This window comes from Bombus huntii, chromosome 1, assembly GCF_024542735.1.
Source record: "Bombus huntii isolate Logan2020A chromosome 1, iyBomHunt1.1, whole genome shotgun sequence".
Taxonomy (NCBI): Eukaryota; Metazoa; Arthropoda; class Insecta; order Hymenoptera; family Apidae; genus Bombus; species Bombus huntii.
This window is the reverse complement of record NC_066238.1, coordinates 13,469,294-13,496,659: the sequence shown is the minus strand read 5'-3', so window position 1 is coordinate 13,496,659 and position 27,366 is coordinate 13,469,294. Positions and strand designations below refer to the sequence as shown.

Genomic DNA, 27,366 nt, shown 5'->3' with positions numbered 1-27,366 from the left:
TATATGCGATTTCTAAGTTTCATAGTGTTATAGAGGATTAAGAAGCTAGTAATTTTGATATCATCCTTTCCCACGGAAAAAATGAACCACTAAAACTAAAAAGTTAAAAATGCATACCTATAAGAATTCATTTCTAATGTTTAAAAGTTCACAGTTAAATTCAAAGAGTTAATATCTTTAACAATTCCCTGGAATTTCCTTGGAATTTCCCATCTCCTAAATGATCTATAAAAATTAAATTTAAATGCAACAAAATAAAAAAGAATTATAATATTTTGAACACTTAAACATTATCGAGATGTGCAACCAATTCTTTACTATATTCAAACAACTAATGTCTTGAACATTTCTCTATAATTGTCCATCCCTTAAAAAGATCATTAACAAATCAGATTTAAATCAAATGAGATAAAGAAATATATACAAATCAAAAAATAATCTTAAACAGCAAAACTCAGTAAGATTTTCAACCAATTCTTCGTAATATCATTACATCATTTTTCAAATCCAAAGGATTAAACATCTTTAACACGTTCAATTTAGAGTCGATATGTGTATGTATTTTTTTTTTAATATTTTTTATCAACAATCTAACATATGTTCTAGATATTCTTTAAGTAAAATCAAATAGGCAAAATCTTTCTCAAATTGTTTTCTTCACGAAAGGTAGAAATCGTAGGAATTCTTCCGCATTGAACTTGTTAATCTTCGCACTACTTTCCCCAAAATCGTAATCTCTAGAGCGCCATATAGGGAAATTGAATTCCCGCGCTCCGAAAGCGCCTTACATGGCGCATGTGCGAAAACCGTGCAATTGCCACGCCGTCAGGTGGTACGATGATACGCACATGCAGGTGAACTCTGGTCGGCTGAATTAATAGACATTCAAGACGAAATGTTTCTATAAATAATCTTGATGCCGTGATGCGTAGATGGACCAGAGAGGGTACAGAGTCGCCTAGAAGCCGCTGCAGTGGCGGGCTGCTCTAGGTAAACCAACTCTCCACTCTCTCTTTCTCTCTTTCTTCTATTTCGCTGTTTCTGTCTCTCTTTCTATCCTTTTCCCCGTGTAACATACGGGGTGGTGGCGGCGTCACATAACATCGACTCACATATAACCTCCAAGAATCTTCACCAAGAACTTAAAGCAACTACGTGAACCAACAAACTAAAACTACTTGTAAAAGAGAAAGAAAATATACTAAGAAACGCAACGTGGATTCAAACTGGAGGAGGAAAGGGCGCGATCGTGAATAGGCCACACGCGACACTTCAAATCAGCCAGCACATCGTCATCAGGTAGGCAGAGAGGAAGAGGAGACTGGAGGTGGACAAGTGGAAGCTCAGGGGGTGGGGATGGAGCCGGAGCAACGTGGACGCACCTCACGAGCGTCGTCGACGTCGAGCCTCGGCCGCGAGGTCCGTTGTGGCTGTCAGTACTACCAGAGCGACTCGCTTCTGCCGGAACGACGTGCTCTCCACGGTAGACCGCCGTCCAGGACGATGCAGCAGCCACCTGCGGTCCGCTGCAGGTCAGTAATAAGTCAGACCAAACATTTTATTCTACCATCGACTAATAGACCAATCTTGGAATTGCGTCCAAGTATTTGAAACACAGTTTGGAGCTTGTCTATTGATAGTTTTCTTATACCTCTGTATATATAAATAATACGTGTATATTTTTATATATGTGTACATGTACATGTATGTATAATGTTGTCTACGTGTTTCTAGTTAGGTTATATCTAGCTCCACGTTTATGTATGCACGACAATAACCAAGCAACGCTTTGAAGCAAATGCTAGTAATTTGGTATCCAGGCTAGTTCATTCCTTTTCCAGCTGAAAATAAATGAATATTCCTTCCGATTGGTATCCCACACGCATAGATACCAGTCGATGTTGTATAGGTTACGCGTCTCGACTATGCTCGCGTTCCACCGCAGCTATTTAAGGTTCGCCCGGCTGGCTATACATAGAATCCTCGGTCAGCTCGGTTCCGCGTCCAAACTCCTCTCGTATCCCTCTGTCTATCTTTCCAATGATGTATGTGAATGTACCTATGACTGGAGTCAGTGGATGACTGTAATGTACAGGTATATACATGTGTGCGTATATGTATATGATTGGAACTGTATGTGATTTTGAATGGTGTATATCATTGTACATTTATGTACGAATGTATATGATTGCAGGTGTTCATGATTGGAAATCTGCGTATATGTATGTGAGTATAAATAATTGTAAATGTACATGTGGATAAATGGTATGAATGTAGATATATACTTTTGTTCATAAGTTATTCAATATCTAGTACATTGAGGATAGGAATAAATTTTGTTACAATTATGAAAGGGAATTAACATTTGTTAACCATTTATATTACAAAACAAACTATATTATATTATAATTACCATATATCTTAAAACTTTGACACAAACTTTATCATTTTAAATATTTTCTTTAAAATTAGCGAGTGACTGATGGACGAGTATGAATATGAGAAATGTACACGTGTAGGTATAATTTGATGGATAGAGAGGGGGTTGATGACTGTCGGAAGCGAAAGGACGCGATTCTAACCTCCAAGTTTAAACTCGATGAAAGGGATGGATGAATAGACACGACGCGATTAAGTGGGCATCGAGTCATTGTACCGCGATAATAGCAGCACTGGTATCGATGATCGGTCTGTGGAAAGTCGTGATAACGCTCAACCAATCAGAACAAAGATAACAAGGGATTCTGTGTCGAGGATTCTTCAAGATAACCGAGAGTAACTTGTGCTGGATGATTTTTAGATGGACTGTCGAGCGTATCCACCTTTATAAAAAAGCAGGCATAAAAGAAAGTAAAAAGTTTAACAAATCTAATTTAAATTGCGTATGAATATATTCGTACTGTTGCTACAAGTATAGTTGATTGAAAAAATCTGGAGCTAGATATTTTTAAAAATTTAGTATTGGAAGGCTGGACGCCTTTTTATTTAAACTATAAGGCATGTCGAAATTTATGAGGTATGTAAGAAACTATCAGCAATATTCAATTTAATATAAACAATTTAAAAAATTATATACAGAGTGTCAAAGGGTTTAACAACCAAACTTTTTTAATATATTCCATCTTATAATCAGTTTTATAATTGTACGTCTGTCATACTATATAACAATTAGTCATAGCAATTATTAAAACTTCTTAACAAATTTTTAAATAATTTATGTTTATATAACATTTTGTGCTTGATTGTGTATCGAAAAAGTTTAACTGTTAGCTCTAGAGCACCTTATGCACATATAATAGCTGTAAAAATATTGTTTATTAATTGTTATAAAGTACAATTAAACTAAAATTTAATATTTGAAAATTTAAGAAAGATTTAATAGAATTTAAGAATTAATTAATATTGTCACTGTAACAGTATTCCTGCCGCCCTCGAAGAAAATTATACCTAAATAAGGATGTGTCTTCCTTCAATATTGCCCTCCTGAATAAGCCGTCTGCAAATTAACCCTGTGATCGAAACATGAATACTCCAACTCACCGCTGGAAGTCTGCGGTCTGTCCGACCAGTGGCTACTTTTTCCACTGTGACGTCGTCTTTCAGTGAAACGAGCTTGAATTGATCAGACCTCGTTCCCTGGTGTTTGCTCAATAATAAGACTGACTCTGAAACTAACAGTATTCGTACTAATGGTACAAACGTAATCACGCTCAAGATAAAATGGATAACATTAACAGTTATTTAACGTAAATGTGTAAATTAGTTGATAAGTGTTTTTTGTATAATTACTCAAGTTCTTAACGCTCAAGTTTATAAGAAAATAATTAATCGTAAAAATTACTACAAAATAATAGCGATAGTTAAACTGATCATTAACTCCAAAGACTTAAGTTAGTACGTAACATCAAAGTTTCAAGTCGACAATCCATTTCAAAGAATTAAGTTATCAAGCATATAACATTAAAATTCATGCTGACAACTAATTACAAGAATCACTGCACAAGTTAACAAACTTTAAGCTATCACAAATTGCAAATACCACTGCAAAGATCAAGAAAATGCAAGATAACAAATAAGTAAAAAGACTGTACTACGTGCAAAGATTAACAAAACTTGAATGACTAATTACCTATTATCACCAACCTAAAGGAACCATCTTAAGAGTTAACAAAATCTAAATTGTGAATCACATCCAATAAGCCAGAATAACTTCAAAAATTAACAATACCTATAATCATCATTTCAATCAAAATTACCCATTTATACAAAAGTCATCAATTACCTCCAAAAGAGAACCGCTTTAAGAATTAACAAAGTCCAAGCTACAGATAACATCGAACAAGATAATCTCAAAAGTTAACAATATCCAAATTGTCAATTAACCATTTGTATATGAACTAATTTTGAGAGAAAGAAAGAAAGAAAGGAAAAAATGCCGGTTAGAGCGAGAAGAAAACAAGTGACTTTTCGTAACAGCGAGCACGAGTACGAACCGATCGCGGCGCCGTCGCCATCGCCAAAGCCGGCGACGGCGCCGGTCGTGCGAATCACCGACACGGATGTGGTGCCCGTCGCTGACAGCGACGACAGCATCGACGACCGGGCAAGGCTACCGCCGGAGCTGACACGGGCCGGCGATGTCGTCCTCCCGTTGGACGGCAAGATCGAGGACACCGCGATGGAAGCTCGCGAGCTCGTGGAAACCGGCGACACCTCTGAAGAATTGGAGACCCCGCAACAACTGCAGGAGCGGCTCGAGGAACGATTTTTAAGCGCTGCTACTCCAGGCGCTGAGTCCAGGACTGATGGAGAGGTCAACACTAGTCAAGTGAGTAATTTTTCTCTGGATATATGATTTTTGCATATACTTATGTACAGTTTAATTTTATTGATAATTTTTATTTATAAATCTTTTGTTTACAGTTTTGATCTATCTTTTCTTTCTTGTAGGATATTTTTGATGCGTGAAGTAGGAATTGGAAACACTGAGAATTTGTATTAAAGTATCGAAATAGAGTATTGAATATTGAAAAGACAGAATTGTTAAATATATTTTCAGTTCCATTGTAATATTTAAAAATTTTTGGGTTCCATTAGATTAATCATAATGAATTTTCTGAAGTTGATATTACCAAGTATCTACTATTAAATTAATGTTATTCTGTATTTTTAGTTATTAACTTGATATATTTATGTTCCTAAGATTGTACTACTAATTATTACTAAAATTATATACAGTATCTAATAATAACATACATCGCGTCAGCTGTAACTAAATTCTTCCAATGATACGGATGACGCACTGACAGTAGGTCACTAGAGCTGGAAGACTCAGTTTCTGAATACTTCATACCATACAATACAATAATACTTCATACAATAATAAGATTGAGTCAGCAAAATGTGGGAATTATTTTGATATGATGAATTCATATTTCTGAAGTTACACTCTTTAATATTAAAAATATCAGCTACATAAGGATCAATATTTTTCTAATTAATATTTTTTCAAACTTCTTATGCAAAGTTTAACCTCGTCTATATTTGAATCTATTTAAAATAATTGTTTTCTTGCTGGAAGTATGCAGACATGTTCCAGTTTACTTAAAACATTTACGTTTGAAATTTTCCAATTTTACATTTCTCCAATAAGAATATTTCCAACCTTAAATTTCCTATACATAGAATACAATAATAAAATTCAGACAAGAATTTTTCATGCACCTTATATAACAATATTCAATTGTTTTTTTCTTTCACCTTCCTACCTTAGGTCAAATTACTACCTTCATGATCTTGAAGCAAACATTTCCAAGCCAAAAATGAAAACCAACAATCTCCTTGGTCAGATTTACCCGGCAGTTATCCCAGCAATTCTCCCCATCCAAAGCAACAAATCAGTCAACGGTAACAAAGTATGTAACAATTACCTTGTCACGATTTGGACTCTTTTTTTTATACCTTTTTCTTTTTAAGGAAGTAATTCGATGCTCATCGCTCAGGAGAAGAATTTTCCAAAACGAACACGAATTGAGGAATGTCGCGCGAATATTCATTCGTTTGTTGCCCACGAAGGCCTATATTTAGCAAAACACGCGTATAAAAAGCATTGGAGCCAACGTGTCACTGTCCGATGGCCATTGTGCAATCACATCGCAAACGTTCCAGAAAACTCGGGCTTTTCCCATTCGTTACACAATCTTATCTTGTCTCCTCATAAATCCTTAAAGGAGACCTACCGTATTTAGCACAGTGAATTGCCCTACGTTTCGTTTATTTGTAATTATAATGTTTCTAGAAGATGTTATCACAAAGATTCTTAACATTTATTTATTTGTTTTTGAGAAATACTTTTTTAGATTGTAGATTCTAGATCCTAAAGTTCAGAAGAGTATCCGACCCCACATGAAAATTTTCTTCGGACAAACGCGAATTCATCATCGATGAATTTCGACGTGCATCTGGTCGGTTATGCAACACTTTAGAAGCTTTGGTTAGCGAAAAAATAATAATTGATGGATAGAAATGCAAGGTCTATTTTGAGACGCAGTAGTTTCCGCGCTCTTCACGAACTCAAAAGCGTTTCTGACTCATTAATGTTGCGAGATGTCTTGGAAATGCAGTTTGAAAGAAAAGGAGGTGTAAACCCAGTGACAGTAATCTCTCATTGTGTCCATTTCTGCTTTGATTGTAACGACTGACTCCCGTTTTATTATTTGAGAATTTTGAAGAATATCAAAAAAATATGAAAAAAAGAAAATTATTAAGTTTATTCATTCAAAGATCGTTACATTATATAAAAAAAATATTGTTATATTTAGTAAAGAAGAAAATTTTATTGATCACAAAAGTGATAAAAAATTTGTTAGATTCTATTTCTGGAACTTCACTAAGGTTTCATACAAAATAAAACACAAAAGTATCACTATTTCTCCTTTTCTTATTCTTTTGTATCCTCTTTTCATTCACATCATACTACTTCTACCAAAATCTACCACCTACCTCACAAACCAATGTGCCCAATCTGTTTTCCTTCTCAAACGCTTCTTCAAACTCTAACATTACGTTCCTCAACCTGTAGAAACGGAATTTGATTGCATCAAACGTAATGAAACATCTCAACCATACCAAACATGTTGTCATCGGTAAGGTAGCTCACAATAAATCTCAAGCATCTCTGCAACGTCATCTGCATTCAATCTCGATCCTCACGTGAAAGAGCCATTCGATCGCTTGACGAATTAAGCATACCAATCTTTTTATTTCAGGTAGACTCATTGGCATTGGAGGAACTTCCTCTCCGTCGCGGTGCTCGCGGCTTGCCCCAACGTCTAAAAACGCAGGCTAGCAAGCTACGTTCCCGTCTGAGAAACATGCAACGACCCACGTTCGCCTTCACTGAGCGACAAAAGCAAGACAAGGCCAGGACGACAAGCAGCGGTCGCTCGGACAGATCCAGATCCGATAAGAGACCCAGTCGAATGGATAGAATACGATCTTCCTTCTCAGAAAGACCTAGATTTAGCTTACCCGATCGTCCGAGGTTATCTTTGCCAGACAAATCAAAGTTTCATTTACCCGAACGACCGAAATTCAACTTTCCTGAAAAGGCAAAATTCCATCTACCTGAGAAAGCAAAGTTCAATATCAAGAAGCCTAACATTCGACTACCTAACGCTCTGACTCGCAAGAAATCCCCTGTTCACGAACAGCGATCTACAGATTCCACGATGGGCTCCAAGAAGAATATTTTCGACTTTCCTACTTATCCGCGGATATTCGATAAAAAATCAAAGAGCAGAGGCGAATACGCGACCTCTACGCCAAAAGATTCGAGGGCACAGTCAGCAGAGAGTGCTACGTTTCCACGGACACGTAAAAGAACCGACAGATGGACTCAGAGATTTAACAAGACTACTGCTTTTGGCGACGAGGACCAATCGAATGAAGAATCTGCGGCAGAAAGGGCTCAACCTTGGCGACACCCTTCCATAGAGATGCCTAGATTGTCTATGAGCGAAGAAGGAGCAGTCACGATACCCTGGGAAGAGAAACACAGGGAGGAAGAGTTTCAATATATGGATTATGAACAGGAATCCCCAGAAATTTCTGATCGTCAGCCACATCCAAGGTCAGAAACTTCCAGGACAGAAGAAGAATCGTATAACAGAGATAGACCAGAGTCAGATCTGATATTGTATCCAACTGAAAAGGAAATATATCAACGCGATGCTAGAGAAGAAGATGTGGAAGAAGATCAAGAAGAATGGAGACCAGAGGAAAAGATACCTAAAAAGCAATTCAGACCTATTCCAAGATCCAGGTCCTTAGAAGAGGTTCTTCGAGCCAGGCAAGAAGGTTATGAAGGATCTTTTGCGATGATGGATCCAAGAAGATATGGAGTACACAAGACACCATCCGAAGAAGAAGAATACGAAGAAGACATGGATGAAGACGAGGAACCTGAACCATCATCCGCTCAATCGGATAGAGAACAACAACATTCGAGTGCCAGCTCCTGTGATCGACGTCGACATGGGGTTATTGAAGAAATTGATTCCGACGAGTTCTTCCTACGAGAACGTGGACTCAGTCAGGATGACATGACTCTTGGTAAATATTTAAATAGTGAAATCAGAGATGTTTTGAGAACAGAAGGAAATGTTTTAGCCAATGACGACATGGTACCAATTCCTCCCATGAGAAAGAGGTCAATAAGAAAGCAAAAAGAAGGTTCCGTGGAGTCATATGATGTAATGCCACCAGTCAGGCCAAAAAGGGATTCAAACAAGGTTCATCGGAGCGAATCTACGGATGAACAGGTCCGTGATCAAAGCAGTAGCGACTCCAGACACAGGATAGTCTACCAGACAGAAGGAGAACCTGCGAAACTTCCAATTGAACCGTTGGATGATATTGTAGTAGTGAAGCCTATGCGTAGAAAATCGAAATCCTTACAACGCAGTCGATCACAACTTCCTGTGGATACTCCACATCCACCATCACCAACGCCAGTGGCACCAACTCGACGGAAACGATTGCGTAAGGAACTTGAGCGTAGAAATGACGAAATAGAACCTATTTGCAATGGACACACCGATTGGACCAGTGATTCTGCCCCTGAGAAACCTCTTCCATTGCCACCTACAATGACCACAGAACAATTAGAGAAACAAGAAGTATACACAGTTGAAGAAATCATGACAACGAGTGAAGAGAATATTCAGAAGCTTGGAACGAGACTTCAAGGAGAAAAATATGTGGAGCCAGCACCTATACCACCAAAAAGAAGATCTAGGTCTAGGGGAACTTCTGTAGCACTTGATGAAGATAGGACATCTCATGGTGCAGAGTCATTGCCAGAAGCTGGTTATGTGGAGGAGGATATTCCACGAGATGACCTTGATCTAGGAAGAGAATTAATAGGTTATGCCATTATAGAAAAACGAGAGAAGCCACCTAGACCTCCTCCTCCGAGGAGAAAGAGGGACAAGTTTGCTACTACTCCCAGATCTGTTCCTCCTAAACGTCCCCAAAGAGCGTACAGTACTCTTGGCCCAGCTAGGTCTAAGGAGACTAATATATTAACTGACGATACTTATGATATGACCCTGCAAGAAACTGAGTCTACTCCATACATAGAAATCGACTCCGATGATGGAGAACACAAAAACCTCCGTAGCAGTGAAGTTCTGAGTAAAATGCAGGGACGACCACTGCCAGCTCCACCTAGACCACCAAGATCTAGAAAAGATAGATCTATAGAAAGATCCACTCGTGAGATACAACAGGAAATTGCTATGGAAACGACCACTGCCACGCAGACAGATCCCTTACCTGATGACATGGTGATAGAGGAAGAAGTAACACAGGCAAAGCTACTTGTAGCACCATCTAGCTCAGGCTCCCAGATTATGGTATCCACAGAGAGAATACCCAGTCCATCAAGTATGAGCACACCACCTGTTCCTCCTTTACCAATGTCTCAAAGACTACGTAAGGATGAACAACCAGAACCTTCATACGATACTGTCTCATTAAAATCTCCATCTCCAACTAGAGAAATGGAAGCTTTTGAGGACAAACACTTATCCGCGCCACATCTAGGTGAACCGATTCATAGCGACGAAGACACGCATTTAAAGTCCATTAGATCCGCCCTGTTTTCAGATGAACCTGTGAGGATCACCAATCTAGAAGTTGCTGACCTAAGAGTGGATCGTCTGAGCGTTTCCCAAATTGAAGCTGGTAAAATCGTTGCATCTGAAGTGGATGCATTGGTCGTTACTGCGTCTGAGTTGAAGAACATAGGTGGTAGCATGGAGGAGAGTCTGTCTCCTTCTATTATTAGGGAGTTGATGGCTATAAGAAGCCATTTGGAGACTGTGGCTGCATCCAGGGTTCAGGGTCAAAAGGAAGAGAGCAAAACGATTGAGGCGAAGACAGACATTCCCGTTGCACAGAGGCGGAGCGTCGAAAGGAAGCCTGAAGAAGAGTCAGTTTGTGGAGATGCAGCGGAAGAGAAACCAAAGAGCGAGGATCAAAAGGTTGTTAGAAAAAAAGCAAAGGATACATCAAGCACACATACACTATCGGTCGCGCAGGTAGAGGACAAAGAGTCGACACACACCCTAGCAATTTCGCAAGTAGTACCGAGTGACAAAGATACTCCTAGCACACAAACATTACTAGTTGGTCAGGGTACTGAAGATAAGTCCTTACGAATTCTAGATACAGAAACCTCTCTTTCATTGAGCCCGGATACTACTAAGGAGTCCAACATGGAAGAATCCCGCGTGTCCCTTCCCCCATCCATAGCGACCGCCATGGGAGAGAGCACGGAGCCCAGGGTGTCTCTGGATCTCTTGTCCGAAACTAGCAACGATCCAATGGACCCCACCTTCGACTCTAAACCTTCAGAGTCACAAGAATTTTTGACGTCACAGGAAAAGGACAAAGAGACTTCGCCAGAAATCAGCGAATGGAAAATACGAAAGTCAAGGTCCAGGTCACCATCTCCAATAGGTATCCCTAGAACACGACAGACTGCTTCTCCAGTTAGATCACTACCACCTGCCATCTCTGTGACTCCGGACACACCAGACAGTATCGTGAGTCACGGCATTACCAACGAGATGCAGCCGCAACGTGCTGTAATTTCTTACACTTCATACACAGATCAGTCGGACAGAGAAAGTCAAAGAGAATCGTCCCAATCGCCAATTCCTCCCTTCCCTATAGGAGGTACTCATCTCATAGCATTTCCAGCTTCACAAGTTCCCTCACAATTTTTATCCCTGGCCAATCCTAGCCTTGACACAGAACCGAGTATTACAGACAGTACCAGGCAATTGGTCAGAGTTCTTCGATTAGCTGGTTTAAAAGTTATGAGATATTTTGTGGGATATATGTCATCTATGGTGGGAGAGGAGTCGAGAGAGAAGATCAGAGAAGTGGAACTAACGCTGTGTGCATTGTTGCTTCTGGTTGCTGGCTTATTGATATTCTTCTTCAGCAACCCTAGAACAGTTACGCATCATCATCATTGGGACTATTTTAACCCACCAAAATAATAAGGTACAGATGGTGTAAGAAGACTATCTACAAATAGAATCTATGCTATTATGTTTGTTTCAATTGTCCGTTGCAAAGTGATTTTATATACGCATAATGGGCATTCTATTTTTACGATCGATAAGGAATAAGAGAATAGACCTAATACTTGCAGTAGAGTAATAAGTACACGTATTTAAAGACAATGAAGATTTGGTCATACAATTAAGTAGTTAGGTTTGTACTCTATAGTTAATTGTTGAACGCTTGTTATGTGTTGGACAAATATGTATGAGTTACAGCCAATCAATTGACTGATCAACTTTTCCCAGGCGAATATTCATTATGTTAAATGATACATGTGAAAGAAATAACACCTACCATAATTTGCTATGAAAATACTTGTATTTAATTTCTTAAGCAATGAATATGTATAAATACAATGTATATACATACATATATATCATGTATGTGTATATGTATAATTCAATTACAGATACCTTATTACCAAAAATAAATTTTGCAATGACTATTTTTTTATCGACACAGAGACTTGTAGAAAAAGATCAAATACGAAATATCATCTAAAACTCATCGATCGACAAAGTATAATACGTGAAAGAAAATAAGATAAAGTTTTTCATGCCTTGTCTAACCATTTGACTAGATACGAATATACAATATCAGCGCCGCATCATAACAGTTAAGATTTGAAGCATGATTTGAAGAAAATATTTTTTGATACCTTATGAACATTACAGGCTATGTACAATTTTATTTTAAAGTAAGATTCCATATACTGTAACAATAATAGACTCTAAGGAAACATAGAAAAATTAAAAAATATTGCGTTCACACAAAAAGATCTTCCTCGTACACTATTAAATCTCTCCTATCTTTGTGTGCACTTTTCTGTGAATAATTCGCCGCAATCGGCGACCACATGGAACTAGATGTAGCGTCAGTCATAGCTTCTATTATGGGTTGTCTTCGTGCCAGTGATACTTTCAACTGAATAGAAGACACCATACTGCCATCCATTTCGCTAATTGCTCTTTCAGCAGCTTCCGTTTTATCAAACGTAACAAATCCACGGCTAAAAAGTAAATAAAATAAATAATACAAATAATACAAATTTAAACTTTCAAATAGGATAAAATATCTGGAATTAATATTAATTACTTTTTTTCTGTTTCCATCGAGATATTTATAATATTTCCAAATGTTTGAAAATGCTTTTTTAAAAAATCTTCCGATATCTTGTAACCACATACAAATATTGTATTTCCAGCTCGTGGCTTCATTTCTTGCTTAGATGGTGGTTGAATATCTCTGCTAGTACGATCTTCTGGGTCTTGAGCACTCACAAAACTATCGTACAAATCTTTAACTCTTGGCCTTACTGTTTCTGTTTCTTCTTCCTCCATTTGTGTGGCTGAGAATGGTTGATATGAGCTCACCGTCTTTTCTGTACTGTTTAATTTTCTTACTAAACCACGTGGTCTTTTAAAAGATTGTTCCGGCCGTTTGGGAGTTTTTGGAGCAGTAATTACTCCAGATTTTATCAATTTCTTGGCAACTTCCCTGGCATCCCTAGCTTCTGTTGGCCGCTTTGGAGCTTGTGGTATTCGTTCAGCTTCTTGCTTTGGTGCTTTCAAATCTTGCAATGCCTTTTTCTATAAAAATATTAATATAAAATACATAAAAATTACACAGAAAATAACAAAATAATAAATAATAAAATAAATAAATAAATAATAAAATAAATAACAAAAACCAAAAACATAGCCTGTAAACATATCAGTAACTTCCCATCATAAAATAAAATTTACTAAAATAAAATTAAATTAAAATAAAAAATCAAGTAATTTAAATACGATTTATTCTAATCATGCAAATACATAAATAATTAATTCGTAGTATTAAAAATTAAAATATTTATTACAATATTAAAATGTGTAAACATAACCTGTACCTTTCTTTTAAGCTTATTATATTTCGCTTGCAACATCAATTCTTCTTCTGTTAAATTCGAAGGGAAGTGTAAGTATACCATATTTTGCATGAAATAAAAACAAGTATAAATTTCTGTTTATCCGCACAAAAATTTTATGGAAACATTCAAAGCCAAGGTTTACGTTTCACTTCACTGTTTGATGTTTCTAAAGATTTTGGCCACATACATATGTTGGCAAGCACGAAAATGAAAATGGACGAAAAATTTCTTTAGATTCATATATCATAGATTTATCTCCATCTCATTTATAATAATATTATATCAAATAATACTATGAAATGAACAATATATATTTTCTAGAAATATTTTTTGCTCAATTCTAAAAAATTGGATAATTTTTAGGTTATGTTGGAATGTAAATAATAAATATTTTTTTAATCAAACAGAATTAAATAATAGCTTATAAAATTGCTAATAAAGTTACAAAACAAAATTTTTATTTAACCACTTTATAAAAGAGAATCTTTTTTATTAAAAAAAGGAAGGAAAATATATGTCGGAGATGAAAGGACACCGAAACCTTCCCTCTGGAACTTCAGGAAAATACTGCCCAATTGTACTTGTTTACGATTTGGGCTCAAGGCGACCATCAGTCGCCGAATGTAGCCGCGGTCAACGGGACGGGCGCTTCATCTAACAAAGGTATGGAGGGATAGTATGACCCTCATTAAAGGAAATACCCATAGAGGTATCTGACAGTAAAATATGCCAATGGTTCCTTCGGACAATGAATACCTGCTGTTGAGGTACGTACACAGCACAAGTCCAGTTAGCCCGAGGACCCGTTATAAAACCTGGCTATTTCCGGCAATTAAGATTTTCCAAACGGAAAATCTTAATTGCTGGAACGTCTTTGTCCCAAATTGACCAATTGACAGCGACGTCAACTTCCCTTACTTTCGGAACGAGGGCTATACTATATATCTCGTGTCCTTAGACAGACCCCATCATAATTTTCCTCTGTGGCATTATTGGGACGAAAATTCATTCTTTCTTGAGATCCCATCGACGAAGGGAGCAGCGCCTTACGATCAGTACACGTTTGAGTTAGAGCAAGTATATCTTTCATCCCGTTGACCGTGGATTCGTCATCGAACCTAAGACCAACGTCACTAACATCGCAAGTGCCCAACCACCGCTGTTGATTGTCGAATCGGTAGTGTCCATACTCGTAGTGTCAGGCCGTATCGTCGTTCTAACACAACGATGGCCGACTCCAAGGGAGGTCTATCAAACACCTACAACCCTGTTCCTGACTCTTCTCCGACATATGAATTTGCGATTTTATCATCAAAATGATCGACTTATCTCTTCTGTAAAGTATTATATATATAGTTAGATGTTACATAAAATAAACAAAGCTTAAATCGAAGAAAATAGATTCAACGTACTATTTATTCAGTCCATTTCAAACGATTCACGCAAAGAAAGCATATTAAAGATGAATGAATGTAACAATCGGCTGAGATAAAGAGGAAACATCGGTAAAATTCAAAAAACAAAATTCAGTCACTTCGGTATTCAATTATTAATAATTATAAATAATAATTTGATTTCGTAATCATAGTGTATGATACAAAGAACAATATTCGAATTGTCGATGATGAAAAGAATTCGATAGAAACTACAATCGTAACTTGTAAAGTCCGCGCGCTACAATTATCGAGCGTTGAACTTATCCGCAAAAAGGATATAATATGATTCTTCAACGTCGTTTGTATACTCCTCCACTAACATAAATATACGTAAATATTTTAAATGTTTCAAACTATTACCAAAAAGACAGCGAAATACTCACGTCCAATTTAAATATTTAAAAAGATACTTAAGATAGTAGTAGGTACACGCAAATATCGCGAAAAATTAGCGAAATATTAAATATAGTCTTATCTTACAATAACGAAAAGACATTCCTTTTTGTTCGCGAAGAAAGTTTGAAAAGTATTAATTTAATAACACTCGAACCATCTAAACGAAAAAAAAAGAATTTCAAATTCATTAATTGAATCTTAAGGCCTTACAAACGATTCGTTAAATTGGTACAAATAAATATAAAAATATCAGTTTAAGGATTGCAGAGAATGCATAAATTCTTTTTCAAAAATTTCCCAGGAATTTTATAAATTTCCAAATTTATTATTCGCACATACCCACTATTATGCACAAAGGACACTGTTTCAATATTTGGTAATTACAAAAACAATCATTAAACAATACCAAAGCCTAGTTCGTTAAATTACAAATAATTATAGATGCGAGATAATATAAAACTAGAGTATATTAAGTAGTAATGACAAACATGTAATCAATTATTAAACAAAAAACTATAAAACTATATGAAAGATAATTTTTTAAGTTTAGGTTTTTTAATTAATTTCCATTTTCAACTTTTCCAATTTCCTACTGTTTAAAATTTCTTTACATGATATGATAGGAAAGAAATAATATTTATCATTTCTTCCTTTCTTATAGATATCGATAAATACAATTGCCTTACTAAAATTACTAAAATCTTAAATGTTTATAATGAAATGATAAATTATCTTAAATTTAATAAATTGAAATACAATTAATAAGAAATAGATAAATTCTTCAATTATTATAATGATATCCATCAACAAGATTTTCATAGCATTGAACTTACAACTTTTTTTGTTTGTGTTTTAATTACTCTATAAACATCTAGATTGTCATGTTTATAACAAGTTATCGTATGACCATACACGAACGATTTGAACTAGGCTTTCATGTAACAAATATATCATAAATATAAATTACAGCTATACGTTGAAAATTGTGAGAGCATTGTAAAATTGTCATACAACAATCGATATCAGTATATTTCAAAGGTAATACATATCTATACTATATAAATTCCTCCTTTTTTTTAATTTATAGAATTTTCAGTATCTCTCGATTGTTGATTAAGTAATTCAATGCACTCACTTCGTATGGTGAAACAATTGCAAAGAAATAATATAGATAAGTCTTAGACAGTCTATCAAAACGTTCTAATAGTGACAGGGAGTAACAACAACTTTGTATTTAACCCTTTCAGCACCAAAAATTTTCTAATAGTGTGGAATTAGCAAAAAAATGCCAAGTTGAACTGGTGATAAATGCAAAAAGGATGATGTGCTATGTATATGCATTGCATTATCATACATTTTAATACAAAACATATTTTTTATATGTATATATTTATATATATATTTATATATTTCTGTTTATGTATGGTGATATTGATATGAAGAAAGATATCAATATTTGATTCATAAGTTTTATTATTTACAAGCATTAGTCTACAAAATGTAAATTTGGTGAACTTCCTTCCAAGAGAAAATCTTTTATTTTCATTATATTCAAAACTCGATTCGTAGGAAATAGCAGCAATTGCCAAAAAATGGCTAAATGTTCTTTTTTGGTTTTTTCCTAGTGGTACAAATTTCCATGTACCAATAACGTGTAATGAATGATAAACATACATAATTAAATAAATTAAAATAGACTGTATAGGATAACATGCCTGGCCAAAATTGATCTCTATGTTCATATTGATAAATCTTTTTTTAACTTGATAGTAATAGCGTCAAATCTATGTGTAAATAATAAGTATTATGAAATGTAAAATTCTATTACCAATTATCAATAAATCTCATAAAACGTATCTGCTGATTCATTCAAAACAATAGCATGCATAATGTTGTTTCGAAGTAGTAATTTCTAACGAAATCCAAGCGCTACAACTACCAAATTAAATGATTGAACTCAGGACTTATGATATTATTATATTATAAGAATGCGATTTAACCTATACTGGCATTAAAAGGGTTAATTATTGTTGTGTCAGATAAATGTTTTTTTCTCTTTTTTTTATCAACAAATGAATATACTCTGTGCTGCATTTCGACATTAAAAATCTATAACATCTTTAAACAAGACGATTAGCTAAAACGTTTTGATACAGATATGTGAAGATATCAAAATTCTTAGGATTAAGAAATATATCAAGGAATTTGTGAAAATAATGTAGCTGCAGGAACTCCAATTATATGTACGTCAGTTACACACACACATATTGTAAGAAGTTCATAGTGTAAATTCGGATTATCACCAAGCAATTCAATTCCCCCCCCCCTTTCTTTCTTTCTTATAATTCATTCTTAGTCAGCACTTGCATTATTTTCATCAGTATTTGTGCTCTTGAATGAGATTCTATAAGTCAGTAATCCGTACGTTATTGGGAGTATCATGATCCTTATGATCTCGAAACACATTAAAACGAAACGAGATAATCGAGGTCTGAAATCCCTTGGTAACGCGTAGTGTTTCACAAAGTCGAAGAATTTTACGAATCCGATCGATTCCAAGAGCCAAAAGGCTTTAGAGATGCGGAAGCTTTGAAATATTGAAGACTTACTGAAGCACAGAATATTTTGTAATTGTTGAGTACTTAATTCCACAAATACCTGACACGATTTAATCACTTTGTACGCAAACGTTTCATGCTCCCACACATGCCTATTTAACAATTGTTTTTCAGTGTTATTAAACGTATATTCAATGGAGGATCATTCACCGTCCAAATATATTCTAAGCGCTTTCTCTTTACGCGCATTACAACGTGACGCGGAAGAGAGTGGTAAAGAAGGTGATACTTCTCGAATTGCGATTTCATCGTACTCTTCTTGGGTTAATGGATGTGAAGTTTCCCTGCTATCTCTGTTAGACATAAATTTTACGAATCAAATATTCTGACATCTCATTGTAATCTTTTAGTGTATACCAGCTTAATTATTTCATGCATACCTATATAAGAACACAGCACCATCTTCAACATTAAATTCAACAAGAGTTGTTAATCCAATCCAGTCTTCCTCATTCTCAATTCGTACAATAGGCATATGTACTGAACCTTTCCCTCTTATTATATTTATATATTCTTCAGGTATATCCGATATTAAAGATAACTAAATCAAAATTCAATATAGTCATTTTATTAAATTCAATTACCAATTAGTTTTTTGTAATTAGGAAATGTACAAGATATTCAGTTCACTTACTTTTTTCATCATTTCTTTCAAGGTCGTTTCATCTAATACGATTTCTTGTGGTGGACCAATGTGAAATTTTATAGGATACCAGCGTCGGACAAAAACAATGACTTGATTGCTATTGGTAACTGGATCTTTATCAGGTAACTCTTGTACAATCATTTCAAATTGAGAATAATATTGGAAATCTTTAAACTTTTGATGATCTAAAAGAACTTTTGAAGGTAACACAAAACACTTTTCCCTTAATCGACATCTTTCGTATGGTATTTCTATATTATATCTTCTTTTCATTTCTGCAAGAATCTCTTTTTTCGCCTGCCCAACAGTCATGTCTTCCGAGACTATCCATTCGAACAAAAATTTGCTCTGTAAAAAGTATCGAAAAGAAACATCATTTATGGTAAAAAATAAATAATTTTTATAAAAGATCTTAATAATTTGCGTATTCGTACCTTAGCCGAATCAAGGAAAAATTGATGTAATTTTACTGTAAATTCACCATTACGTAAAGCCCGTCCTATTTCTATCCAAAGTTTCTCTCCGTCTTCATAAGAAACAAGTTGACTAAGTAAACAGCTACATTCTGACTCACCACATTCATCAAAATAACGACAAATTTTAAAATATTCTGCAGGTACACCAACGTACGGCTCTAAGTTTTTCTTCAAAGTATTGAATATCATTCTTTTATCCACTAATACTTTCAAAACTGTGATCAAAATAATCATCATTAAATATCTTCCCTATATATTTCCCTATATTTCAAATATTTTATAAAACAAGTTTAAGATACATACATTTCTCATTATGATTTGTATATGGGGTGGCTTTGAAATAATATTCTGAATCATCGATGATATTATCCCAGTTTTCGAGTCCAACTTGGTTTAACATTTTAATGGCGCGATTACTTGTACTTGATGGAAGGTAAGGTAATTGAAAGTCCTCGTCTCCTGGAGCATCTCCAACTAAAGTTTTGTCACTATCACTGAGACTACTATCTTCGCTATTACTTTGTTCAGGAGTATGCCATTCCTCACCCTCTACCAATTGTGGGCTTGCATTTCTTACTGAAGTATCTTCAACAAGCTTTCCACTTTTTGAAGTCTCATTGCATTTTGTACTAGCATCTCGATGTGGTTCAGGAACGCTTACTTTGGATGGACTATCAGTCACAGGTTTTTCTTTGTCTTTATTCACTTCGTCTAACATTGGAATATTTAATTCTTCCAATATTTCTGCATTCAACAAAATATAATATTATATAACTATTATATAATATTATATATAATTTTAGGAAATATTATGTTAGTTTCATAATTAAATATAATAATCGTCTTACCTTTGCTTGAATTAGGAGGTAACTTTATACGTAGTGTTATAATGTTTTCTAACTGTTCAGCAATACCACATATTGTTGTTTCAAAGTAAGATTTATTACACTCGGCATCGGCATTCGTACATACAAAGACTTTAATTAAATTACAAAAGTCTGCAACTGCTAATATAGCGTCGTCATTCTGTACGAGTATCGCATCTGTTCCGTGTTTTCGTAAAACTATTTTCATGTCGCCCGGATCCATATTAATAAATTTTCCTACCACCTGCTTATATTCTCTCACTGTTTGTGTAAATAAACCTCGTACATTTAATGGTCCTTCAATAAGCTTCTTTCTAGATACGTCGACGACGTACACTTTAGTTACAATACCTATCAAATAACAGAAAAACATTATTTTTCTTTCTACTAAAAAGGTATATATATATATGCGTAAATAAATACATACCACCTCGTAGGTGTGGCTCGAATTTTTGATCTTTATCACGTATTTCTAATAATAAACTATACCGATTCACTCGATTACCCCAAATACTTGCAAACGTTTCATGTTCTCTACCTTCGTAACTAGCCACGATTAACTCATTATTGTGATCGTAAACAACTAAACGACATTGATTTAAGCTCACCATTCCTTCCAAGCCAAAATTCTTATAAACAATCTTTGTCGTTTGAGCCCATGTAACATTAGGCGAAAAGGGAAGTCTAAAATTCAGTTTCTTATCTTCTGTAGGATGTTGACAATATACTTTCACCTTAGGTGTTGCAAGATCTTTTTCACGACTCTCCCTGTCGTTATCTTCATTTTCTTTCATCTTTTTCAACAATTCCTGTATATGTTTTGGAAAATCTTGCACTTGTATGGGCAAAGCATTGCGAGCAGAATCAATTTGTCTATACATGAGCATGTATGCATTAGTACTACTATAAGCTCCAGTAAAATATGACCTGGTTGAACCACCACCATACGTTTTCTGAATATCGTCATGAGTTATCTGTAATATAATCAGACATTTTAATACTCCTTTCTGAAAGTATTATATAATATAAAATAAACATTTGCAAATACCTGTGTTACGCTTTGATCATTGAAACAAAACCATTCGTTTGTTCTAAAATCTTTTATATAAGCATAATAATGACCACCACTAGCACTACCGCTATGAATCATAATTGAGAACAATTCATAATTGTAAGGTCCTTTTGCTGCATTACTGCTACGATTTTTTTCGTTTTCATGATTATGCACAGTACAATTTGATGTTGAAGGTCCATTACTCATATCTATACCTAAAAATAAACTACTTGAATAGGTATTAATTATGGAATGCATATAATTTATGGAATCAATATACCTTCATCATCATCTTGGTCATGATTTGTTGAATGATTACTATTAGGAAGACTGTTTTCACAGGGAGGACAATCATCATCTAATGTGCCGCTATCTGTTATAGAGTTATCGTCGCATTTCGCTAAACTAATATTTTCATCAGTACTCGGAGATTCTTGATTTGGCATAGAAGCAATAAAAGAATTTAAATTTAATGTATCTGGAAAAGTAACCCTAAAATTAAAAGTTTAGTATGAAAGTATAAGACTGATAAAAAATGATTAACAAGGACAATTTATATGCACTCACTTATCATTAAGTTTTATTCTATGAAAGGTTTTGAAATCAAAATCGAATCGTTTAAGGTGAAGTGTCAGAAGATAGGGAAATTTTGTAAATTTTAATCCTTTATGAGCATCACATTTTTTATTACATTTTTCGCAATGATACTGATTGCTCCCTTCTAAAATTTCATGTTGAACAAATGCTCTTAAAGCTTCTTCCTATTACAAAAATAAATTTTTATATAAATTTAATTCATATATTAAAATATAACATTATATATACTTACCACACTTGTGTATGCCACATTACTACCAAAAGGTCTTACTGGTAATGGTATATCAAGAAAAGTGTCTTCTCTAGATTTTTCAGTACCACACTCAAGACATTTAACATAATCAATCATCTTTCCTAACAATATAAAAATCAAATTAGAAACTCACTTCTGATATATCTAGATGTTTCAGATATATATATTCTATAGTCAAATATACAGGGTGGTTGGTAACTGGTGGTACAAGCAGAAAGGGGGTGATTCTACACGAAAAAAGAAGCCAAAGATATATAATAAAAATATTTTTTAATTTTTTTTTTTTTTAAATTTTTCCATCGAGACAACGATCTACAGTGAGATCTGTTATAACGTACCGCATGCGTACCGAGCGAAAATTCAAAGTCGATTTTCTCGAAAACAAAGCCTAAAACGAAAAATTTTTATTCTATATTTTCGACTTCTTTTTTCGCGTAGAATCACCCCCTTTCCGCTTGTACCACCAGTTACCAACCACCCTGTATATACCATATTTTCAGATATATATGTTGGGTTTACATTAGAATTAAAGTTAGGGGCATGAAACGAATCTTTGTTCGAATTACACGTTGTCGTTATGCAATAGAGAAGACATTGACTAGTGCAAATACGATTATTATAGAATTGGACAAGTAACCGTGGTAATTAGATACTCGAGAAACTAGTGACAATGATCCTAGGTTCAACAACGAATCCGCGGTCAACGGGATGATAGATGAACATGCTCACAATATCTAAGTCGGACTCTTTGTTAAAACGTGGAATATTCACCGCTAATACGACCTCACGAGAGAATGACTTTCCGTCGCGATGATGCTGCGGAGGAAAACTATGATGGGGTGTGTCTAAGGACACGAGATCATCGGATTCATTGAGGATAGCCTTCGTTCAGAAGGCGAGGGAAATTGGCGTTGCTGCTAATTGATCAATCTCCATATCGGTGGTTAGAAAAAGACGCTAGCCGCCCTCGAGGGGAAGTTGCTAATGGGAGACGCCGTTCATTGAAAAATAGGTCTCTCCTATTTTCCCGTAGTTGAGACAAAGACTGTTTGTCTGTTTGAAGGACTTTAGGTAACTAGATCTTAGTGTTTATAACGGCCCTCGGGCTAGCTGATCACGTACTGTGGAGACGCGTCGGCATCTGGTAACCATCATACCCGAAGAATAGGATCTGCGTGTGGTGAGCCACGGGACAGAAACCGTTGGAATGTTTACGGTCGCGTGCCGCTACAAATATTTCTTTTAAGGAGAGCTATAGAATTACTCCGTACCTTTCTTAGACAAAGCGTTCATCCCGTGACCGCGGCTACGTTCGGCGACTGGCTGTCGCCTCGAGCCCAAGCTCATTATCACAAATCTCGAACAAATACAATCGGATCGAAAGACGACAATTGTTTAATTATGCCTATGATAGAATTTAGATTACGGTGTTAGGGGATTATCCCGAAGTTCCAAAGGGGAGGCTTCGATGTCCTTTCATCTCCGACATATATGTACCATTTGGATAAATATATACCTTCATAAAGTCTGTTTATTAAATCAGCTTGTTCCGTATTTTTAAATTTTTGTTCTAAAGCATCAAACATAACTCTACATAGTTCTTGAATATCATGTTGTTGCCAAGCTTCTGTAGAATCCCAACCAAAACTTTTTGTTAGTGCTGTAGTTTCCACTGCTGATTTCGTTGATGTCTATAAACGTGCATATTTATTAAATATTTCGCAACAACCATACATTTATTAATCTTATAGATATCTGTAGATAATATTAATACCTGTAAATTTAAAAATAATTTCTGTAGTTGATATGGAATACTATTAGCTTCATCTTTTTCTGATCCTTCTACATATTCCCAATTATACAATGCATTCCGAAACTCAGGAGTCATATATAAAGCTTGTAATAGACTATTTAAGTAACATGTCATTGCTTGATTGACTAAACCGACATAGCCTTTAAAAAATAAACAATTAATGATAATACACATCTTATTACAAAAATATAAAATAAATATTACATACTTGTTTCAGACTTAATAAGACTTTTAAAATCAATATTATTATCTTCACCCCACACTGACGAATGATTAGGAGATGGTGGTGGAGGATTATATGCATTATATGCAGTCTGTTGGCGAAATTGCTTCTGCATCAAAATATCTGCTGGATCCATAACTACAAGTGTGTGCTTATGCTCAGTTGATGATTCTCGATCAAAAGAAAAATCCACACCAATTTCTGACATTGTTTTATCTTTCTTTTCTGATAAATCGATCTAATAGCAATAAAACAACTTTAACTTCTACATGAGCAAAACATTAAACCATTGATAAACGATTGTACTAACAATAGAACAAAAAGAAATATAATTACTAACCAATTTTCCACCTGATACTAAATACAACTTAAAACTGTCTGGTTGTATTTGACACTGCTCTCCAATATAAACATAAAGATCCTCACCACGGGTAGATTCATGAAGCAGAAGTCTGTCAGTAGTAAAGATTTTATTTTTAACTCCGGGTAGATTGCACTGAATGAAACATATTTGACCAGCTCTACAAACCATGGTCTGTAATAAAAAATTAGATACAACATACAATATTTGAATGAAATTTCTGTCTAAAAATAATACATATTAGATATCAAAGAAAACACAATATAGTATCTTATATAGATTCTAAAAAAATTATGTAATTTAATATCATTTTAGCTTACACAACATTAATTAATATTTGTTCCTTAGAAAAGAAACAAATTACTTTTAAACAAATTATACATTAATTGAAATACTTCAATATGAATAGCATGAAAATATTAAAATTCCAATAAATTAATTATACTTTACTTATATCATTTTTAACATATATCAAGATTATTAATCAACAAAAAGACTGAATAAGTATTACCCTAAATGTATGGAAAAAAAAAGGAATAGTCGCTTTTAATTAACAAATATGATATTTAGAGATAATGTTACAAATGGATCAGTAATTTTCAGACAAATAAAATTGGCATTATGCCATACTAAAGGTAGAAAATGAGCGAGATCTACGCAACACAGTAAGATACTACTCTGCACAGTATGACACAGTAAGGAAAGCCTATAGAGCCTCCAGTTATATTTAGAATGTCTAAACGAAGACTTGGAAAATGGCTCTCTTCTCCGACATCAGAATTCCCCCCTCTTTCCCTCTTTCTTCCTCACTCTATTGCCACTTCCCTATTCTACACTTTTCTTTTTGTACAACTGCCAAATAAATGAAAGTGAGTTATATTAAGTTTAAAAAAAAACTAGACTTAATTTCCTAATGGAAAATTAAGAAAAGCAAAAATTACTTTTTACTACAAATACAAATGATAGTTTATGAACACAATGTGGTATAATAATTTTTTGTTAGTGTAATAAAATATAAAGAATAGTCTACAATTACAATGAATACAAGTCATTCTTGATATTTATAATATCTCTCAGCAGAGTTACATTCACTTTTAATACTTACTGGCAATATATATACGTAAGAGTCCAGTCCACGTATACTTCTTTATTGTTTCAATCTAAAAGATTTCAGAACAATATAAAATTGCAATTAACATTCCATCGAACTCAACATTTCAAAAAAAAATTTTTTAAAACTAACATTTTCAACTTGAGATATGTACATATAAAAATATATATCGTATTAAATTACATTTCACCAATAACTTCTTATTGTTACAGTCGTTGAAAGTAGCAATAAAAGTCACTTCTTCTTACATTTTTTGTAAACACAAACAAGACGACCATTCTTTTCTTTTATTCAAACCAACAAAACTAACGTTTTCTTTAATGAGGAATACGTGATCGAAATTTAATGTCCTAATCCTTAGCTAATCTCATACGAATAATGTGTTAAAACATCGTCATGTAACAGTACTTCATTTTCTTTTAATAAAAACAACACATACTGTAAACAAGTCACAATACGAAGAATCCACGAAACGCCAAGCACAGACAAAAATTTTTCACACTTTTACCGGTGTTACTGTGTTGTGGAGCCAATTAGACGAGAAGAGGACTGTGTTAGCGCGGTTGAAACGAAATGTTTATGCGATGAAAAAGCGATTGGCTAGACGAACGAAAATCGGCTGCGTAATAACTCAGGAGATCGGAATGCGCTCTCGTGCCAGTGGAACCGAGTTAAAACCCTCGGAGCCCGGACCTTCTGAAAACGCCGGAGGCGGATAAAAAATGATCCAGTATATGCATCACTAAATTTTCTTATTCTTTGTCATTATTTTTGAAAAATATTTTTTGCATCAGCTCAAATATGACTCAATACATACATTTTGTTAGTGATATTATTTAAAAAAAAATAGGTTTTTAGCATAGGCTCGAATGTGATATATATGTAAATTTTGTTATCTTCTCGTCATTATTTTCGAAAAGATAAGTTTTTAACGTCGGGTCAAAATGACCCATCTTTAAGGGTTAGAACAAGAGTACAAACGTTTTCATCACACGACGAACGAAATTGTTGCCTGTCGATACATACGACTGTTGGATTATATTAGTTAGCCTAAAAAGAAATGGAAACATTCAATTGATGCGACGCCAGTTTGTTTACTAATCCGACACTAATAAGAATAAACGTAATAAAAATCTTATGAAATAATTTGCCAAATACTCCTCTGTTCTTGTTTCATCTCAACTTTTTAAAATGACTTACTCTTGAATGACTCTCGCATTTCAAATTCGTTAATCATTTTTAGGTTCTTTTATCATATGGATGAATAAACGATGTAGTATTCTTGTATGTCGATAGAGAAATTTTTCGGTGTAATACTTAAACTCTTACCGAAATCACTAAGAGACATGTGCGACGTTCACTTTACGCCATATTTTCTACACAACACAAGTTTAGTGCTGCCATGTAATAATGCTATTATACCAGTCGAAAGCATTTAAGCATAGAAAAGATGTAATGCAGATAAACGATTTGATGTATTTTTATAGAACTTTATTTGGGGAGTCTGTCTCTTATAAATTTAATATGTATTATATGTGTTATACGAATTAGTTTTAAATTTCATTAGCACTGTAACGAAACTCGAGAATGTTGATTACATTGGTAAAGTTTGAAAGAAATTTGAAAATGTATATATATACTTGTATAATTTGTTCAACGAAACGAGGCAGTGAACGTAAACAAATCTTAATTGCTGCCACGATCATATAAACGTTTATACGATTGTGATTGCTGCATTTAATTACAGCCGCAGCAATCAAGTTTTCAAATTCAGCAATCAAGTTCGTTGGACAGATCATAAAAGTTTTGTATGATAAGTTTTCTATTATAATCATGTTCAAATACTTTTATCGGCAACTGTATTTCTAAAACACTTTGAAACTCATTGAATTGGGATCATAGAGATATAAAGAGATATAAAGAGAAAAAGCAATATAGGAATAGAAAGAGAACATTGCATGAAGACC

At 34.6% G+C, this 27,366-nt stretch overlaps 3 protein-coding genes across 21 annotated transcripts; 1 reads left to right on the top strand and 2 right to left on the bottom strand.

Moving 5' to 3' along the window:
- Positions 1–933: 933 nt before the first annotated feature.
- On the top strand, positions 934–12,097 carry LOC126864090 (serine/arginine repetitive matrix protein 1). 7 transcript variants are annotated; one of them, XM_050615063.1, is made up of 5 exons: positions 1,397–1,532; positions 1,889–2,095; positions 2,195–2,226; positions 4,477–4,828; positions 7,269–12,097. In XM_050615063.1, exons 3-5 carry the CDS (start codon positions 2,201–2,203, stop codon positions 11,571–11,573), a joined length of 4,683 nt encoding a protein of 1,560 aa, XP_050471020.1. In that variant the 5' UTR covers positions 1,397–1,532; positions 1,889–2,095; positions 2,195–2,200; the 3' UTR covers positions 11,574–12,097. The 7 variants fall into 7 exon arrangements, with proteins under 7 accessions (XP_050471040.1, XP_050470985.1, XP_050471002.1 ...); XM_050615039.1 differs by lacking the exon at positions 1,889–2,095 and adding an exon at positions 2,520–3,016 and having other exon boundaries at positions 1,468–1,532; positions 3,418–4,828; XM_050615083.1 differs by lacking the exons at positions 1,889–2,095; positions 2,195–2,226 and having other exon boundaries at positions 934–1,532; positions 7,269–10,604; positions 10,732–10,989.
- Positions 11,732–13,677, bottom strand: LOC126864284 (negative elongation factor E). Its single transcript, XM_050615507.1, has 3 exons — positions 13,529–13,677; positions 12,736–13,229; positions 11,732–12,649 (listed from the first exon to the last, which is right to left on the bottom strand). The coding sequence occupies exons 1-3, from the start codon at positions 13,616–13,618 to the stop codon at positions 12,406–12,408; spliced, it is 828 nt and encodes a 275-aa protein (XP_050471464.1). The 5' UTR covers positions 13,619–13,677; the 3' UTR covers positions 11,732–12,405.
- LOC126864135 (ubiquitin carboxyl-terminal hydrolase 47) lies at positions 13,529–26,866 on the bottom strand. Of its 13 annotated transcripts, none has more exons than XM_050615187.1 (18): positions 26,729–26,810; positions 25,839–26,095; positions 25,394–25,448; positions 24,268–24,462; positions 23,913–24,165; positions 23,666–23,844; positions 23,408–23,582; positions 21,871–21,992; positions 21,609–21,802; positions 21,322–21,533; positions 21,036–21,256; positions 20,415–20,961; positions 19,970–20,338; positions 19,425–19,865; positions 19,080–19,336; positions 18,634–18,993; positions 18,380–18,540; positions 13,529–18,292 (listed from the first exon to the last, which is right to left on the bottom strand). In XM_050615187.1, the coding sequence occupies exons 4-18, from the start codon at positions 24,457–24,459 to the stop codon at positions 18,142–18,144; spliced, it is 3,834 nt and encodes a 1,277-aa protein (XP_050471144.1). In that variant the 5' UTR covers positions 24,460–24,462; positions 25,394–25,448; positions 25,839–26,095; positions 26,729–26,810; the 3' UTR covers positions 13,529–18,141. The 13 variants fall into 13 exon arrangements, with proteins under 13 accessions (XP_050471144.1, XP_050471135.1, XP_050471117.1 ...); XM_050615178.1 differs by having other exon boundaries at positions 25,908–26,095; XM_050615160.1 differs by lacking the exon at positions 25,839–26,095 and having other exon boundaries at positions 26,729–26,823.
- Positions 26,867–27,366: the final 500 nt, after the last annotated feature.

Coding starts and splice junctions, on each gene's coding strand:
- LOC126864090 (XM_050615028.1), top strand. CDS start 1,357: ATGGAGCCGGAGCAACGTGGACGCACCTCACGAGCGTCGTCGACGTCG. Junction 1,533..4,476: donor CCACCTGCGGTCCGCTGCAG/GTCAGTAATAAG, acceptor TTTTCGTAACAG/CGAGCACGAGTACGAACCGA. Junction 4,829..7,268: donor GAGAGGTCAACACTAGTCAA/GTGAGTAATTTT, acceptor TTTTTATTTCAG/GTAGACTCATTGGCATTGGA.
- LOC126864284 (XM_050615507.1), bottom strand. CDS start 13,618: ATGCAAAATATGGTATACTTACACTTCCCTTCGAATTTAACAGAAGAA. Junction 13,230..13,528: donor ATAATAAGCTTAAAAGAAAG/GTACAGGTTATG, acceptor ATATTTTTATAG/AAAAAGGCATTGCAAGATTT. Junction 12,650..12,735: donor TCGATGGAAACAGAAAAAAA/GTAATTAATATT, acceptor TTTACTTTTTAG/CCGTGGATTTGTTACGTTTG.
- LOC126864135 (XM_050615134.1), bottom strand. CDS start 24,459: ATGGTTTGTAGAGCTGGTCAAATATGTTTCATTCAGTGCAATCTACCC. Junction 18,994..19,079: donor TTTTCCTTGATTCGGCTAAG/GTACGAATACGC, acceptor TACTTTTTACAG/AGCAAATTTTTGTTCGAATG. Junction 18,293..18,379: donor GGTGCTGTGTTCTTATATAG/GTATGCATGAAA, acceptor TATGTCTAACAG/AGATAGCAGGGAAACTTCAC.